Source organism: Eschrichtius robustus, chromosome 2 (genome assembly GCF_028021215.1).
Source record: "Eschrichtius robustus isolate mEscRob2 chromosome 2, mEscRob2.pri, whole genome shotgun sequence".
Taxonomy (NCBI): domain Eukaryota; kingdom Metazoa; phylum Chordata; class Mammalia; order Artiodactyla; family Eschrichtiidae; genus Eschrichtius; species Eschrichtius robustus.
Window position 1 is genome coordinate 145,773,247 of NC_090825.1, and position 17,959 is coordinate 145,791,205.

A 17,959-nucleotide genomic window follows, 5' to 3' on the forward strand; every position below is an offset into this window, starting at 1 on the left:
CAGCTCCTCCCTCCCTGCGCTGCCCAGCTTCACCCTCCTCCACCGTCCCCTCAGAGCACCCTGTGCCCTGGCAGTGCTGCCCCAGTCCTGACATCCTGAGATCCTCCTGTGGCGAGGACTTGGGTGGACAGCGGGAGGGGGTGGAGGGAGGCAGGAAGGAAGGGAGCAGTTATCGTGCCCTGCAGGCTCTCTGGATGCAGAAGCCGGACTCACTGCAGAGGCAGCTGTGCTGTTCCCGTAGCTTCTGGGGTGCGTCCTTCTCTCAGGGTTCGCCCAGGCAGGCTCCAAGTTCCAGGGGCACGCAAGGTGGGTGCCTTCCCTTCTGGGTGCTGACAACAGAGCCTGCCTTCCCTCTGCCACCATGAGCGGCTGCTCCCAAAGATGCAAGCTTGGGTTCGTGAAATTTGCCCAGACCATCTTTAAGCTCATCACTGGGACCCTCAGCAAAGGTAGGGAGCCTGGCCTTGACCCTCGTTTTCTGTATTGGTGTGGTCTGGCTGGTCAGAGTGCCTTGGTGCGGTAAGTGTGGCCATTCCCGTGCGCCTGGGTCTCAGAGGAAGCTGGGGAGAAATCGGGGGCTGGATTTCAGGGTTGCTGACAACCTGGGTCCTGACCCCGAGCAGGCGGGCACCAGGCCAGGGAGCTCAGCCGGCTGTAATTGCCTGGAACTTTGGAAATGGGTTTGGCAGTGTGTGGCTGATTGGTTCCAGGCGGGCAGAGGGACAGAACCCTTCCCAGAGCCCTAGAAGCAGCTTAGCATGACTAGAGTTTCAAGAAGTTATCCACGGAGTGTTGTGCCTTGTTGATAAAAGAGAGATTTGATGCAGTGGGCTGTGAGTAATTCTGCAGAACAGAGAGGCTGGAGGGGGCCAGCAGGAGGTGGCTCTGGGGCTGGAATCCACCGTGCACTGGTGAATACAGGATCTATATCAGCTCTGGGTCTGATGTCAGGAGCCAAGAGCTTCCTCTCATTGGGTTCCAGGGTCTTGCGTTTCTGGGGCTTTGTTCATCATTCCTTTGCTTTTTTTTGGATCCCTGTCCCTCTGCATCTCCTACCTATGCCCATTCCCCAAGAACAGGGGTGGCAGGGAGTTTTCAGGTCTGACTGCCTGGGTAGCCCAGAAGGTATGGTTGTGGACCAGAACTAGAACTGCACGTGTGCAATTCAGCCCCAGGATGCAGAGGGGAGGCTAACTTCTCAGGGGGCCTCCCTGTCTCTGGGGCCCCATGTTACACTCTGTACCAAAGAGTGTGAGGGACTCAGAGACACTCTGGCAAACTTTCTGGAGATAAAACTTAAAGAGAGAGCAGCAGCGAGATGTGGTTGCACTGGCTGAAAAAGCGACTTTAAATATTCATGCCCTTCGTTCAGGAGGAAAGATTCTTTGGGGGAGATGCACTGGAAGCGGCGGGCAGGGTATTTGGGGAAGGAGGGAGGCCCACATACCCCTGATCGGGGATTTTTTTTAATGACAATGAGAGGGCTTCCCTGGTGGCGCAGTGGTTAAGAATCCGTCTGCCAATGCAGGGGACACGGGTTCAAGCCCTGGTCCGAGAAGATCCCACGTGCCACGGAGCAACTAAGCCCGTGCGCCACAGCTACTGAGCCTGCGCTCTAGAGCCTGTGAGCCACAACTACTGAAGCCCGTGTGCCACAACTACGGAAGCCCGCATACCTAGAGCCCGTGCTCCGCAACAAGAGAAGTCACCGCAATGAGAAGCCCACGCACCGCAACAGAGTAGCCCCTGCTCGCCGCAACTAGAGAAAGCACACACGCAGCAAGGAAGCCCCAACGCAGCCAAAAAAAAAAGTGACAATGAGAGAATATAAAGGCTGTGTATGGCCATCTCTAATGAGCTGGTTCAGGTCCCCGGCTGCCCGGCAGGTCCAGCATGATGAAATTGTAAGGTGGGTATGGGAGAAGGAGTGATGAGATTTTGCTTGTCTCCTTTCTCTGGCCCTTTCATAGCTCCTGTTCTGTCCCCATTGCACTTCTGAAATAGGGCACTGCCCCTCCAGGAAGCTCAGGTGGGTTGAATGCCCAATGCTAAGGGTCAGGCTGCCAGGCAGAATTACTAGGGGCTCCAAGTGGGATAGACTGAGGTGAGGCGGAGAGAGCAGAGGACTTAGGGGATTGTGCAGGGTTCCCGCATTCAATCCTCTCCGCAAGGATCCCGGGATCTCAGGGGGTGATGCGTGAGGGGCAGCATTCTATCCCAGTCGCTACTTCCCAGAAATGCAATGCAAAGAGCTTTGGCCTGAACTTAGGAAACCTAGGTCTCAACTCCAGCTTCGCTCCCTGTGCAAGTCACAGCTTTGCTGAGCCTCGGTTTCCTCATCTGTAAAATGAAGCTAACCTATCCACCTCCCAGCCCTGTTTCAAGGATCCAGGGACGCTGAGACACGGGATCCCTTTACGGAGTGTGTTGCAGTGACCCCACATGAAGGAGAGGTCAGGGACTGAGATGGGCATGGGTCTGGAGAGGGTGACCCAGGCCAACCCCTCTGCCTGCCCAGGGTCAAAATCTCTTTAATGTAGCCGACTGCAGGCAGGTCTGTACACTCCAGGCAGGGGGAGAGAGATGACAGAGGACATAATGCCTCAAGAGGGGGTGAGTGTGAGCAGGTGAGGTCAGTCAGGGAGAGAGAGTGTATGCAAAAGTGTGCGTGTGTGTGTGTGTGTAAGAGAGAGACAGAGAGATTAAGAGAAAGGGTGGACGGCTATTTGAATAAATGAGGAGGATGATATTTTCGTCTGCATATTTGCCCACAACCATCCACTTGACATTTATTTACTGAGCACCTGCGCTGCGCCACACTCATTAGACACCGGACATATGGATGAATAGGACTCGAGCCCTCCGTCAAGAAACGTGCATTCCGGTGGGAGCACAGACCAAAGACACAGACCCCACGGGGACATCACTCTGAGTGCTGAGAAGGAGGGAGGCATGGGGGCCAAAGGGCACAGAGAAGAATAGCCTGAGCAGGTGAAGAGGCTCCTCCAAAAGTGGCATCTAAACTGAGCCGAGCAGGAGGGCCAGGGCTGGGCAGTGGAAGGAGGTTGGTGCTGGCAGAGGGAGCAGCATGGGAGCGTCAGCCTTTGCAGAGAAACCAGCCAGTGGGTCAGGACGGCCCCCTCTCTCTGCTCAGAATCCCGGAGACGAAGAACCGTGTGACACAGAAAGGGCTCCACAGGGACCGGTAGTGGGGACCGAGTGGCCGCCTGGACTCCTTCTGACCTGCTTCACTACTGAGTTTTCTCAGACTCATGTGACAGGCGACCCACAGCAGGTATCAGGGCACGATCATGCCTCCTGGCTCCACAGAGGGCACCAAGAGTTTACACAGCCCTGGCTCTGTGCCAGGCACAGGCTGGGAAGCCAGTGTTCTGCCCAGCCCAGGTGTTCAGTAAATATTTTTAAAATAAATGACCAAGAGAGCAGAGCCAAGCCTAGAGCAGGAGAGTGGAGAACAGTCTTTCTAATGTATAGACCGGCCCTAGGTGAATTTAGATTACACCCTACGTGGACACATGACATTTGCCTAACGATTTCTGGTTTCCATTGTGATTTCACTTATTCATTATTCATCACACTGAGTCCTAGATTTGCAATAATCCAACCTTTAGAAGAAGTATTTCTCTTTGCTCCTTTCGGGATTGAGGAATGTAAAGATTCCATAGGATCAGGTACCTCCTGCTGGTCCTGGGGGCAATTTATTGTTTCCTACCTGCCTTGGGAATTACTGGGGAACAGGGAGGGCCCATGCCCACCCCCTCTGTGTCCTGCCTGCTCCTGTCCTGGCCACCTCCCCCTGATGCCAGCAATGCCCCGTTCCACTGGTCTCAGCTGCCAGTGGCCCCGATTTCTCATGGAGGTCCTTTTCAGAGATCAGGTCCTCCGCCTTGACTTTGACCGTTTCCTTCACAGCTCTGATCACAATATGTGATCCGTGTCTCTTTGAGGAACATGTTTGCTTAAGGCCGTCTTCCCCACTTGACTTAAGCTCTATGAGGGCAGGGCCCACGCGCATTTTTATTCACCACTGTAGCCGGAGCTACGCATCCAGGGTCCAGCCCAGAGTGAGTGCTCCGCCAATAGCATTAAATGAATGAAGCAGCGCTACGTGGCACCCTGAGATGATACTTGTAGTAGCCTGAGCTTCTAGGAAGCCCCGTGCACACGCCTGTCCCAGAGGTGCTCAGTCTATGGTCAGAGGGTGAGCCTCCAGCCAGACAAATCATTCAGAACCGTGCCTGAGCTTCTTAGGGTCTTGGGAAGGGCATTTAAATGGTCAGAAGAGGGAAGGTTGTGTGTGTTTGGGGGATGGGGGAGTGTCCTAGCACCCTCGCTCCTGCCCCTTCAGCTCTACTTTGATTTGTTTCACATACTCGACTTCTCTGAAATTTAACAAACGAGTTTAAAAAGGGTTAAAAAAAAAAAAAAAAAGCTTAAAAGGAGTTTGCAAACAAATTATGCAGTGGCAAAGGCAACTGGTTGCCAGACTAGGACATCTTGCGTTCTCTGCATACTGGCTGGGGAGCCTCGTGCCAGGTCCCTTACTTCTCTCTGGCCTCAGGTACCTAATCTATAAAATGGAATCGTAAATGGCCTCCTTACGGGACTTAATGAGATTGTGTATGTAAAGCTTCCTGCGCTAATAAGGACCTACTGTGTAGCACAGGGAACTCTACTCAGTACTCTGTAGTGGCCCATATGGGAAAAGCATCTAAAAAAGAGTGGATATATGTATTTGCACAACTGATTCACTTTGTTGTACAGCGGAAAGTAACACAACATTGTAAATCAACTATACTCCAATAAAAATTAAAAAAAAAAAAAAGATACCCGCATAATAAGTCCTGAGGCAATGCTCCGTGGGGCTGCTTCAGTGATTAGCTGGTACTCTTGGGGTGGTGAGCATCTTGAGGCAGAGACTCCTCACTCACTGCTTGTTTCTTGAGCCCCTGACACAGACTCTGAGAGCAGCTTCTCGTCTCCAGCACTTTTGCTGCTTCCCCTCTGCTGAACTTGCTTTCCTAGGGCTCCACCCTGTGCTGAGACTGACACGCGAGCCACTTCCCACACCTGATTCCCTGATTAGGAGTTAGCAGTGTGACTCCCAGAGCCAGGCCCTCCCCTGCCCTAAAGAAGAACTTACCAGAAGCTCAGCTCCTGCCTTGGATGCCCAGTTACACCGGGCTCTGAGGAACGTGTCTCCTCCTCTTCCTGCGCAGCTAGCTCCCCAGCCCTGGCAGAGACCCCGGGGCTGGGGGCGGGAGCCAGAAGTTGTGCAGGCTCCACTCTGGCTGAGGAGGTTTAAGCCCATTTCCTTTTGCATTTTGGGGAACCCATCCGTCACTCCAGGTGCAGATGGCAAAGCCAGCGCAAAGCAGGAGGGAGAACTCCAATCCAGGAGAGCTTCTAGTTGTCCTGGCCACCCGCGTAGCTGCGGGGTCGGAAGCGGGGGTCGGAAGGGGGGCGGTGCTGACCGTGTAAGATTTATCTCAAGAACCTTGCCCTGGAGCCCCAGCTCCCCCTCCCTCCCCACCCAGGTCGGTTCTCTGTGTGCTAGGCAAGACCTCAGCTTCAGACCCATCGGAGACAAGCCGTTCCTCTTGCCTCCCCCACCCCCCACTGCTGTTCAGGAGCCTCAAGAAACTGACCTTGAATGTGGGGAGGGCTCTGCCCTCAGGCAGACTGGGCTGGAGTCCCAGCCCTGTGGTCCACCAGCTGTGTGAGCTTGGGTGAGTTGCACAACCTCCCAAAACCTAGGTTCTTCCCTGATCATTGGAGATAATAGCAATATCAACCACGCAAGGCTGTTTTCTAATTTAACAAGGATAATACAAGTCACAGGCTGGCAGCAAGCAGGTCAAGAGGGCATCCTGCACTTGCCGGGAGCTGAGCACCTTAAACGGCATGCCCTAGGCACCTCTCTTGCCTTGCCCCATCCTGACCCTGGAAGTAGGCATTGCAATCTCCATTTTAATTGTTTTAAGGAAACGGACCTTTAGCTTAGCCAGGTCGCCCAGGTGGCAATGAGTGGCAGGGCTGGAAAAGAACCTGAGTTCTACTGGGGTCAAGACCAGGTGCTTGCCTCTCCACGGGGCTGGAGAGGATGCCCCTGCGGGCTTTGCTCCCCACCTTGTCACCGGCAGAGTGCCACCAGCTTCCCACTAATTTTGTAGGTGGGTTTGTCAGAAATGGTTGTTGTACCTGCTGGGTTGTTTCAGTGCAGCCACCTGTCTTGCAAGGGGTTGGGACAAATTCCGTTATGTGGCATGACCTGGGTTAAGGAATAAGCTTGATGGGGGAAGGGAACGCCCCACAGGCCAAGGTCAGCAAGACAGACCCATGCGTGCTCTCCTGGCGGCACTATCACCTCTGGGACAGGTGCGCTGGGGCCCAGACACCTGCTGTCTCAAGCTCCTCACCCATGAGGGGCCCTCCCTCACTGCTCTCCATTCTTATAGGGCAAGTGTGAGAAGCTGTCTTGCCAGTGGAGAAATACACAAGTTTTAGGGCACCAGGCAGTCTAGAATTACTAGAATTGTCTAAAAAAAGCAATGACCTTGACTCTGGGGATCTTGGAACCTGTGAGATGTGACAGTGCCCTCTGCCAGAAGGAGGGCACCTCCTGCCTCCTGAGCAGCTCAGCTTGTGTGCACTTCCCTTTGCTGGGGAAGGTAGAGTCCCCACCAGCCCGGGCCCCAGCTGGCTTGCTGTCCTGGCCATTCAGGCGAGCAAAGGGCTCATGTTAGCTCAGCGCCCTCCCTGGTTGCAACTGGGAACCTCTGAGTGCTTGTGCCTTGTCATAGGCAGACAGTTCCAATATTCTGGTCCATTCCTGCCTCTCCAGTCCCAAGCCAGAGCCTGCCAGGGTGGGCAGTGTGCTCGCTTTGGCTCTCCCATGTCCAGTAGGCCTCATCCCAGCCTACAGGTCTCTTGTCCTTGCCCCTCCGTAGCAGACCCATCACTCCCTGATTCATTTTGCTGACCAGGAGCTCTCTGGGGTCCCTGTTGTCCCATAGCAGAGGAGAGAGAGGAAGGTGGGACCTCCGCCACCTGCCAAGGCTGTCCCTCCCTGGGGCCACTGGTCCTTTCTTCCAAATGACACCAATACTAGGCAGGAATAATTTGTTCAGCTGCTTATCCTAGCCCTGCTGCACAGACATCCTATTAACTCTAGGACCACGGGGGACCGGCTGGTTTGTTCCAAATTAAAAGTAGCTGGAAATGGGCCCCTCTGGCAGGCGGGAGGGCTGCAGTACAAACACACAGGGTGGAGTGGATCAAATCAGGTCTTAATCAGCCTTTGGAGGCCCAGAGGTCCCTGGCCCTGCCAGTGTGACCCTCACCTTCCCCATTCTTCTTAGGATTCCAGAATCTTCCAGGCCACAGAATCTTCCCCAGACCACCTCTCTCATCAGACCGCAAGTCCCAAGTCCCAGACAGCTGTTGATTCCTGAGAGCGGACGTGGTCATGTGAGGCAGCCATGGGCGGCAGGAAGATGCAGGGCAAGCAAGGGCACAGCTCTGGAGCCAGACGGTCCTGGGTTCAAATCCTGCCACTTTCTGGCAGGATAGCCAGGGACAAGCCATGTGCCACCTTGAGTCTGTGTCCTCCTCTGGGAAATGGGGCCAGTAATTCCCTCCTCATGGGGCTACGAGGAGATGGTGCACGTGGCATACCCAGCACCCAGCACATAACAGCTGCCCAGGAAAAGCCAACTTCCTACCCTTCTCTTCTTTTCATGCAATTAAACCTCGGACTCGTAGCCAACAGAAAGGAGGCAGAGCCGAAAGAAACAAGGCTATGAGTCAAGTCTTCTTCCGGCTCTTCTCTAGATGTACAGCTCCTCCAAAGTTGCCCCCTCCACGCCCAGTCACTCTCAATTACATCTTCCGTAATCGGGAACTTGTCAACAGCCGAAATTATCCTTTTCAGTTAGTGGTTTTTGTTTTTATTGGCCATCCCCTTGCCCCTGTGAGAACATGGGCACTCACTGCATGGGGCTTATTGGTGATGCCTTGAGCACCAGATGGATGTTGAATAAATGATGACTAATCATGTTTCCTGCCCAGCAACATCAGGCTGTGAGACTGGAGTCCCTTTTTGAGGTCTGGGCTTTGTCAGGCTGATTCAGAGGCCTCCACGCCCCATCTCCCTGTTCTGAATTTCTATGCAGGAGTTTGACAGAAGCCACCAGCCACAGTGACCTTGATGAGATGAGAGATCAGTGCAAGCTAGACCAGGGGCCTGGCCATTCTCCCATCCCAGTTCTCCAGTGCTCTGTGGGATGGCCCTTGCTGCCCGCCCACTACAGCTGGCCAGATGCGCAAAGGGGAGGTCGGGTTCCTCCTCAGTGTCCATCTGCGCCCCAACTGGAAGGGCAGGAGGGAGGACCCAGGCTCTGAGGGCCCCACTGGAGGGCAGGGAGTTGTGCAGAAGAAGCAGAGATGAGAAACTTGTACAGGCACCCCAGGCCATCTGGATGCAATGGAAGCCAGGACTCCAGGAAGAGACATGAGGAAAAACGTTTACCATTGCCAGGGATCCCACTCCCTGTACTCCTCAGAGTCTGGAGACGGAAGAAAGCCTTCCTCCTGTTGGGATGAGGGCAGGAGGACCATGAACTTAAAGCACACCATGGTCCTCTCTTCTTGAAGCCATTGTGTTCCTTCTTGTGGTCTTAGAACTACAAAGAGTAGCAGATTGGGAGCTGGGCCTTCGATTCCGGACCCTTCCCTTCTCTGGGCCTCTGTTTCTTCATCACTAAAATGAGGGAGTTGCTAGCTTCAAGCGTCCCTTCCAGTTTTGGAATTTTAAGATTTTATAGCAATCATTGCAACACTACGCATGGCACCTGCTCTGTGCCCGACATTGCTCTAAGCACCGCACACACAATTTTATTTGATACGCACAAGAACCCTAGAAGGTGGAGAGCTCTCGTTAACCCAATTTATAGATAAGAAGTTCTGAGCTTCAGGACGGGAAGGGGCCTGGCTCCGGGTCACACAGCCAGCTCGGGACAGAGCCAGAATTGGAAGTCAGGCTGCCTGTCTCCAAGTTCCAGTTTTACTTCCTATATGATGCTCCCTTCATTTCTAAAACTCAGACCCGGCCTAGGAAAGTAAAAAAGACAAAACTGGTTCTTCCCCAGCTTGACCAAGAGGCGACACATGCTCTTATTTGAGAAATCAAGGTTTCAAGGCCTCCATTCTGACCGAAGCAGCACAGCTTGGAGGATTCTGCGGAGACCTGTACCCCCCAGATTACACCCCAGACCATCATCCACATATTCCCCCTCTCCAGTCAAACCACAGAAAAATATGGGAGAACTAGCCTGACAGCTGAGACTGCAGGGAGGGGAAAGAAATGAAATACCACCCAGCAAGCATTGCCATTGTAATTTCAGTCTAGCCAATTTTCACTTCTTGCTGGAATGAGGTGGTTTAGAAGCAGAGGCAGATAATTGGGCAGGAATCAGGGAGGGAGATGTGATTCTGAGGCTTGTGTCTGAGAGGCTGGAGTTAGCCTACCCCAATTTTCTTTCTGTAATCTTTTGATTAACCCTGAGCCAGTTTGGGTGTCATTTTTCAAACCATCTGTGCTTGACAGGCAGAGCCAAGCCCAGGCTTGCAGCTTGCTATCTGTAAACATCAGCTGGGAACCCGCTGTGCCTTGGAGCCTGGGATACTCCTACGCCACCAGGCATATGGGACTGCAGGATGCTCCTGCCATCCTTGGGCTGATTAACCCTGTCCTTGCTTCACGAGTCTCGAAACAGCAGCCTGTCATGCCAAACTCACAGGCCCCATAGGAGGAATAACAATTGCCACCGTCCCTGGAGTGCTACTGGTTTGCTGGGGCTTTACAAGGATCCCTGCAGTCAATCCAGCCCTGACCCTGTGAGTTACCTACTTTTGTTATTCCCATCCTGGAGCTGGGAGAGGTTGAATAACTTGCCCAAGATCACAAAGCCAGAGCTGTGACTCTGAAGATCCCATACAGTACCAAAGAAACACTCTGCGTCCAATCCCTCAACATCATCACCCCTGTAATGGACTGAATTGTGTCCCCCCAGATTCATAAGTTGAAGTGCTAACTTCGATGTAACTGTATTTGGAGGTAAGATTTTTAAAAGGAAGTTAAGGTTAAATGAGGTCATAAGGGTGGAGACCTGATCCAATAGGACCGATGTCCTTATAAGAAGAGGAAGAGACACACACATAGAGAAAAGGCCGTGTGAGGACACAGCAAGAAGGACAGAGTGACCATCTACAAGCAGAGGAGAGAGGCCTCACCAGAAACCAAACTTGCCAGCACCTTGATCTTGGACTTCCAGCCTCCAGAACCACGAAAAAAATAAATTTCTGTTGTTTAAGTTGCCCAGTCTGTGTATTTTGTTAAGGCAGTCCTAGGAAAGTAATACACCCCAGAGACAATTCTTTGCATAGCATCCTTTCGCATATCTTTTTATTGTCATAAATATACATAGCATAAAATTTACCATTTTAACCATTTTGAGGTGTACAATTCAGTGGCATTAATTACATTTCGCATTGTTGTGCAACCCTCATCCCCATCCACCTACAGAACTTTTCATCTTCCCAAACTGAAACTCTGTCCCCATTAAACAATAATCCCCCATTCCCTCCACCCTCACCCCCCCAGCCCCTTTCCACTATTCTACTTTCTGTCTCTATGAACTTGACTATTCTAGGTACCTCATATAAGTAGGATCACACTGTATTTGCTCTTTGGCGTCTGACTTATTTCACTTAGCATAATGTTTTCAAGGTTTATCCATGTTGTAGCATGTGTCAGAATTTCATTCCTTTCTAAGGCTGAATAATGCTCCAGAGTAGGGATATACCATAATTTTTTTTAATCCATTCAACCATTGCTATTCATCCACTCCCATATTTTTAAAAGACATAATCGCCCTGCTCACAACTCTTGTCTCCAGTGGTTTCTTGCCACATTCAGAGTCAAATGCAGACTTTCATCTATGGTCTGCAGCCTTCGCGTGATCTGTCCCGGCATTTCTGGCCTCCTGCTCTGGTGGCATTCTCCTCCAGGAGTGCACCCCGGCCACCAGGCCATGTTGTTTTTGCTGGAACCCCAGCTCCTCCAGCCTCTGGGTCCTGACGGTTACTGACGCTCCGTCTGGACACTCTCTGCCAGCTCTCCTCTGGCTCTCTCCCGCACTTCATTCAGATCCCCTCCTGTCTACAGTCGCCCCCGCTGTGCACAGTGGCACTTCCTCCCACCCAACGCTGCCTCATTTTCCCGCATAGCCCTCCTGCAGTTACATCACACATTTACTCATTTGTTTCTGGTCTGGCTTGTGCCCTGAGAGTCCAGCTTCACAAGGGCAGGGACAGTCCTGGCCGTTGCTGCTTCCCCAGCACCTGGCACAGGGCCCAGCACATAGTAGGCCCTCAGGGGAAGCTGAGAGGTCCACCAGGCAGACAAGAAGCCCAGGGGGAGACCACCTGGTGGGTGGCAAAGCTGGCCCTTGAACCTGGGCCTCTGAATCCACTTTCTTTTCCTGAAAGTCTCTGCCCTGCGTGCCCATTAAAGGCCCCAGTTCTGTATTCTGTCTTCCCAAGTCCATCTTTCCAACCACACTTACCCCCTTAGCAAGGTGTCGATGATCCTGACTCAATGGAGGGATGAATGGAGAAAGGAAGAAAGGGAGGGAGGGAGGATGGATCATAAGTCCTTCAATTTGAATGTCTTCCTGTGCCCTCTACTCAACCCTCGTAAAAGCAAAGCAGACCTCTCTCTCCTGACTTCACTGTTTCTCTGTATGTGTCCCCAGTTTGCACCTTCCGTTATCTTGCTCACTGAGTTCTATTGATTATTTCTCCCTGGTGTTTCTCTTGCTTGTCACTCTTTCCATTCTCAACGCTGTCCCCAAAGTCCAAACTCTCATCACGTCTCACTGCTTTGCTGCAACCCGCAGACTGCATTTCTTTCCACTTCTCCCCTCCTGTCTCCCCCACACCAGCGCCAAACAAAGAGATAGTCCATGCAACCCTTTGACCAGAGAGCCCTACTTCTAGAAGTCTGTTCTAAGCAGATCGTCAGAGATGTACACAAAGACTTTTATTCAGCAGTGTTCATCATGGTACTACATTATAATAGTGAAAAATTGAAGACAATCTCAACTTCAGTCAAAAAATAGTGGGCTAACTGAATTTTGGTTCATCCATCTGATGTAATAATATTAAACCTTCGAAAAATTATTTTGAGGACTACTTAATAACAAGCAGAAATGCTATTGACATAATATAAGGTGAAAAATCAGGATACAAAACTATAAGTACAATGAGGTTCCAATCTGTGAATAGATAGGTGGGCAGAAAAAGTAAAACAGAAAAGAAATAAACTGAAATATCCTGGGTTTTAGTTGAGATCAATGGTTATTTTTTAAAGTTCTTCTTGTTAAAAGAACTGTATTGTCTGCCTTGCCTTCAATAAGCATGTATATTTAATCAGACCATAAAAATACCATTCTCTGAATACACATCTTTAATTTTTTAATTCTTCCCAATACCTTCAATAAAATTTATGCTCTCACTGCACTGTATCACTGCCTGTCCTCTCCATGTTAGAGCTCACCCCAAACTTCCAGGCCTGGCTGTCACAGCCGGCATCTCATGGTCTCAGCCTGCTTCCTGCTCGTGTCTCCGCAGCTACAAACACATTCTCCAGCCAAACTCGTCCCCATGAGGTTTCCAAACCAGACTTGTGTTTTATGTCCCTGAGCCTAGCCTCAGATGATTCAGAAAAACAAATACACACACACACACACACACACACACACACACACACACAGAAGGAGTACAAATATGGCAAAGTATTGATAATAATTTGGGAGCCAAGGTGAAGGGTATGCGTCTCCTAGATACTAATTTTGCAACTCTTCTGTAGTTGGACATTTTTAGAACTAAAAGTTGGGGGAAATAAAGGAGCAGTGTAATCTGGCCTTTAAAGGCATTGGCTCTGCTATGAAATGACCTTAGTTTAAATCCCAGCTCTACCATCAATTAATTGGGTGACAATGACCTCAGGCAAGTTACGTACTTCCTAGGTCTCAATTTCTTCATCAGTAAAATGGGGATAATGATAATCATCATGTATTTATTTCCCACCATTGCCTGGAGAATGGAATACATGAGTGTAAAGGGCTGGGTGAAGAATCTGGCCACCCTTGTTCGTTGTGAACGACTAGTATCAGCGTTCAATATAGAAATCAGATTCTTAACCATGAAGTTATCCGTAATGCTCTCTACCTTCCTAAACAACTCAACCCTGGATAGCTAAGTAAAGTGCTGTGGCTTGGGAATCTTTTGCTTATGGGATTCTCCTTCTGCCACTGGCACAGAGCAGGGAGAAGGCAGCGCCGTTTCCCGCCAGCATCCACATCTCCAGGCCCTGGCACAGTGCCTGGCACAGAGGAGGCAGCCAGTAAGTGCAAAAACCCCCATATGAGGAACTTGAAGGGTTCAAGTTGCACTTTAAAGAAAGTTCATCTCATCAGACACAAGCTTGTAGCCTTGCTGATGCAGCCACTCTATTTCCATGGGCTTCCTGGATGAGGCATCACCTTGATAAATTAGCTGTGGATATAAGCATCCTGCAGTTGGCATGGAAATGCAATTTAATTTCCAATTAAGCCTGATTTCTGGGCCGAGGGATTTGCCTGCCTCACACTGAGAGAATTATTCCAGCCAGACCTATTGTTGTCAATGTTGGTGGTTCTCGCATGAAGTGGACTATCATGGAAACTGGTCCTTTGGCCCTTGGACGGTTCAACCAGGTACTGCTTTTCCTCCAGAACTGAGTTTATACAAGTAGATTCAAGAAAGTTCAAAGCAAAGACAGTCTCTCTCTGTGGCAGAAATTTTTAAGACAGAACACAGCTAGAAACAGATTGAAAGGGAGAGAGATGCAAGATGGTCCTCAGTGACGCCCACAAGAAAGAGAAGTGAGAAGTTGTGCATGAGAAAAGAGGGGTGCTGGGAAGCTCTCTGAGCTCAAACAGAGAAGAATCTGTATAATCAGAGGAAGGAGACACGTTTGCTCAAATAGAGAGTGAACATTTGCAGAGCATCTTTTATACACCCGACACTGTGCTGAGCGCTTCACGTTTAGTATTGCACTGAGTCATCACAAGCGCCCTATAAAACAAAAGATGTTATGCTCATTTTCCAGTTGAGGAAACGGAGTCTCAGGGAGAGTAAATAAACTGCCCAGGGTCACAGACAAGCCAGATTCGAACTCTCACTTTTCTGAGCTTTCTTCCCTGCAGGCCCCCTCTCCAAACACAAATGAAACATGTAGTTTAGAACCAGAAGAATAAGGTTACACTAAGCTGAAACTTACCTCCCTCAAAATTTAAGAATAAGAAAAAGGCTTTTAAAACGTGTTCTGAGAGAGAGAGTAAAAACAACTGACTCAGTAAATATAACCGAGTTTGCTTGGGGCACGTGATCTGATGGAGGGGCACCTGACACCCATTTCTGTTTGGGTTTCCCATCTTCCCCACAAGGTGAAAGACTGGACGTGATGGTCCAGCATGGCTAAGAGGCTCCCAGGTGCTCAGAGGGCTCAGGCTACTCCAAACCAGTGAGGTTCTGCCTTGTGGCTCAGAAAATTTCAGTTCCAGGAGTTGGAAAGAACCAACGGAGGGCATATAAAATGGGGTTTAAAGACACATATATATGGGGCTTCCCTGGTGGCACAGTGGTTAAGAATCCGCCTGCCAGTGCAGGGGACACGGGTTCGAGCCCTGGTCTGGGAAGATCCCACATGCCACGGAGCAACTAAGCCCGTGCGCCACAACTACTGAGCCTGTGCTCTAGAGCCCGTGAGCCACAACTACTGAGCCCCCGTGCTGCAACTAATGAAGCCCACGCGTCTAGAGCCCGTGCTCTGCAACAAGAGAAGCCACCACAATGAGAAGCCCGCTCACCTCAACGAAGAGTGGTCCCCGCACCACAGGTAGAGAAAGCCCGCGCGGAGCGACAAAGACCCAACACAGCCAAAAAGTAATAATAATAATAAAATAAAATAAATTAAAAAAAAAAAAGACACATATATATGAGATGTTTCCAAGACTACCACTTGCATGGCCAACAGAGCCACAGAAAAATTAGTTAGAGACCAAGAAAGTGTCACATAGCTCAATTTTTTATTAATGATTGCAAAAGAAAATTCTAAAGCTATGTATAAATAAATATGCTGTCAACTCCTGGACACATCCTAGAATGGACTATTGAACCAGTGGTTTGGGAACACTTGGGAAAAAAAAGCAGGGTTGACTGAGAGAAGTCTGGGATCCCTGAGAAAGGGACAAGTCAGCCCAGCCTCTCTTCCATTCTGCTTTTTAATAGAGAGACCATGTCAGGGATTGATGTGGCCATAGCATGCCTTCTTGGTGCCAGGTATTTCATGGGCTGTGGGCTGGGTGATCACAGCGTCAGGCAGATTGTAGCCAACCTCATCTGCCTGTCCATCTTGGCAGTTTCCCCATCAGAATCTTTGCAGAGCTTTTTCAGATGCATATGGTTGGGCCTCACTCCACATCTGTGGACTCTTCAGAGGTGTGGCTCCAGGGAGCTATTTGAGAGCCTCGGCTCCATGGGAAGGTATATAGAGGCACTTAAAAAGAGCTCTCAGTACTGAACTTGCCCTGCTGGGAATTTCCCATTTTTGATATGGGGCAGAGATTAAGGGGCAGGATGCACAGTGGTTAGAGAGTAGAGCCTGAAGCCATACTGTTCAGGTTTGAATCCCAGCTCTGCTATTTACTAACTGCTATTTATTGACTTCTGACCTGCGGCGAGTTAAATCTCTGTGCCTTCATTGCCTCGTTGCCTCTATGAAGTGGAGATCGTAATAATAGCGTAAAGGATATTGTTAGGGTTAAATGGACCTTACATGTAAGGGTTTAGCCCCGATCCTGGCCTACGGTGCTCAACAGATGTTAACTCTTATTACCATTACGGAAGATAGATTCTTGTTCCGGATGTAATTTGCTAAATACATCCCCAAATGGAAGTAGCTACCTCCCAGTACAGTGAGTTATTTGTCAAAAGAGATGTTGACGTAGGTTGTTTCTAAAGGGGAATGTTATAGGGAGGGTTCAAGCACCAGATCAGAAAGTGAAGAAGCACTAGATGATCTTTAAAGAACTACTGACCCTCAGAGAATATGAGTTTGCATTTGAATATAAGAAATCAAAGGAGTGTCGAAAAGTAGAGGCTCCAGGATTGACAGATGAGGGCTCAGGGCAACAGTCTCACCGGGAGTGGAGAGAGAAGATGAGTCTTAAAGCTGCAGATGCTAAGTAAACCCCTGTTTTTCTTTTATCTACATCGAGGGAAGTTGGTGTGAGATGCGGGAGATTATGGGAGATTGAAGTCTCTCTAATTGAGGCGGAAGGTGCAAGCTTTGGGATGAATCACCACCTCGGTCCAACATTCAGTTGGAGTTGATTGCTTTGCATTTATATACATCTCTTCCCCAACCTCCTTAGCATTTAAGGAAGTTGGCTGATGAGCACAGGCTTGATATGAGTGAGAAGGGAGAGTTGTGGAAATCTAGGAGGATGCTGAATTCTGTATTTGAATTGACGTGACGAAGTTCCAGGAAAGCACCTGTGGATAGGAAGATAGTCCATAAACTAACCCACCTGTGGAAGAGACAACCCGGAACCAGGAGAGATGGGGAAAATGGACGCTGTCCTCCTGGCCCCCAGTGGGAATCTGATGAAACTTAGAGGAGGGTTTTGGATGCGCACAGGCCATGGCTGGGAAGAGCAGGGGGCCCCTGTCTGTCTCTGGACTCACCAGGCCAGCAGTTCTGAAACTACCTGGTCTCAGAATCCTTCTACGATCTTAAAATATGTTGGGACTCCAAAGAGATTTGGTTTATATGGGTTATATTAACTAATGTTTACCATTTAGAAATGAAAACTCAGAATGTTTCATTTAAATGAATTTATTTAAAAATAACAATGGTATACCCATTACATGTTAACAAAAAGACCACATTTTTATGAGAAATAATTACATTTTCAAAAAAATTATTGAGAAAAGTAGCACTGTTTTCCCTTTTTGCAAATCTCTTTTTTGTCTGGCTCAGTAGAAGACTGCTGGCTTCTCATGTCTGCATTCAGTCTTTTGTGATATCACATGTCACATAAGCTCTGAAAAATTCCACGTATGCTGGTGAGAGAATGAGAGCCAAAACAAGCAAATAGTATCTAAATAGTATTATAAAAAGAGTTTTGACCTTGCATTCCTCCACTTTGAGAACCATTACCGTAGAGTGTAGTGAATTTCTTCATGTCTTCCTGATTTTCCTTTGGTCTTACTCTTTTCCCTACGTGTGAAAGGGCAGTGGCTGGTGAGGTATAAGACAGCTGCACTTTGTTCAAACAGTATCTTTGCAAATATTTCATATAATTCAAATTCCCCCAACTGCAAAAGGCATTGACTATTCTTATGCACCAGCCTGTACTGCCAATTAGTAATAGAGTGATGCAGTCTACAATCCACACACCCAACGTGTTTTGAAATTAGGAGGAATTTTAGATGAATTGTTGATGGGGGTCGGGGAGGCTGGCATCATTTCAGGAAGTCACAAAAATTGAGATTTTATTAATATTTTTACATTGCATTACTTTGAATTTGCATAAATTACGTTCTTCGCTGTGGAGAAGGAAGCCCTTGATAGTGGTAGGGGAGGAGGGAGAAGGAGCGTCAAGAAGATGATCAGCTCCTTGAAGGCAGGCACTCTCTGCCCCTCCTCCTCCCCTTGCCGCTGACCTCCACCAGGCGATCTGAGTTGGGAGGTTGCAGGGAGCGATCCAGGTGCACCTCTTCAGGTGTGAGTCACTGGCTCAGGAGAGAAAAAGCAAAAACAGTGGAA

The 17,959-nt window shown here is 49.6% G+C and overlaps 1 protein-coding gene across 2 annotated transcripts in view; it reads left to right on the forward strand.

The window, feature by feature from the left end:
* The first annotated feature begins 361 nt into the window (after positions 1–361).
* KCNIP1 (potassium voltage-gated channel interacting protein 1) overlaps positions 362–17,959 on the forward strand; it is a 346,372-nt gene continuing 328,774 nt past the window's right edge. For both annotated transcript variants that reach the window (XM_068534614.1, XM_068534615.1), the window contains exon 1: positions 362–449. In XM_068534614.1, coding sequence (XP_068390715.1) covers positions 362–449 — 88 coding nt within the window. The remainder of the gene's footprint in view (positions 450–17,959) is intronic.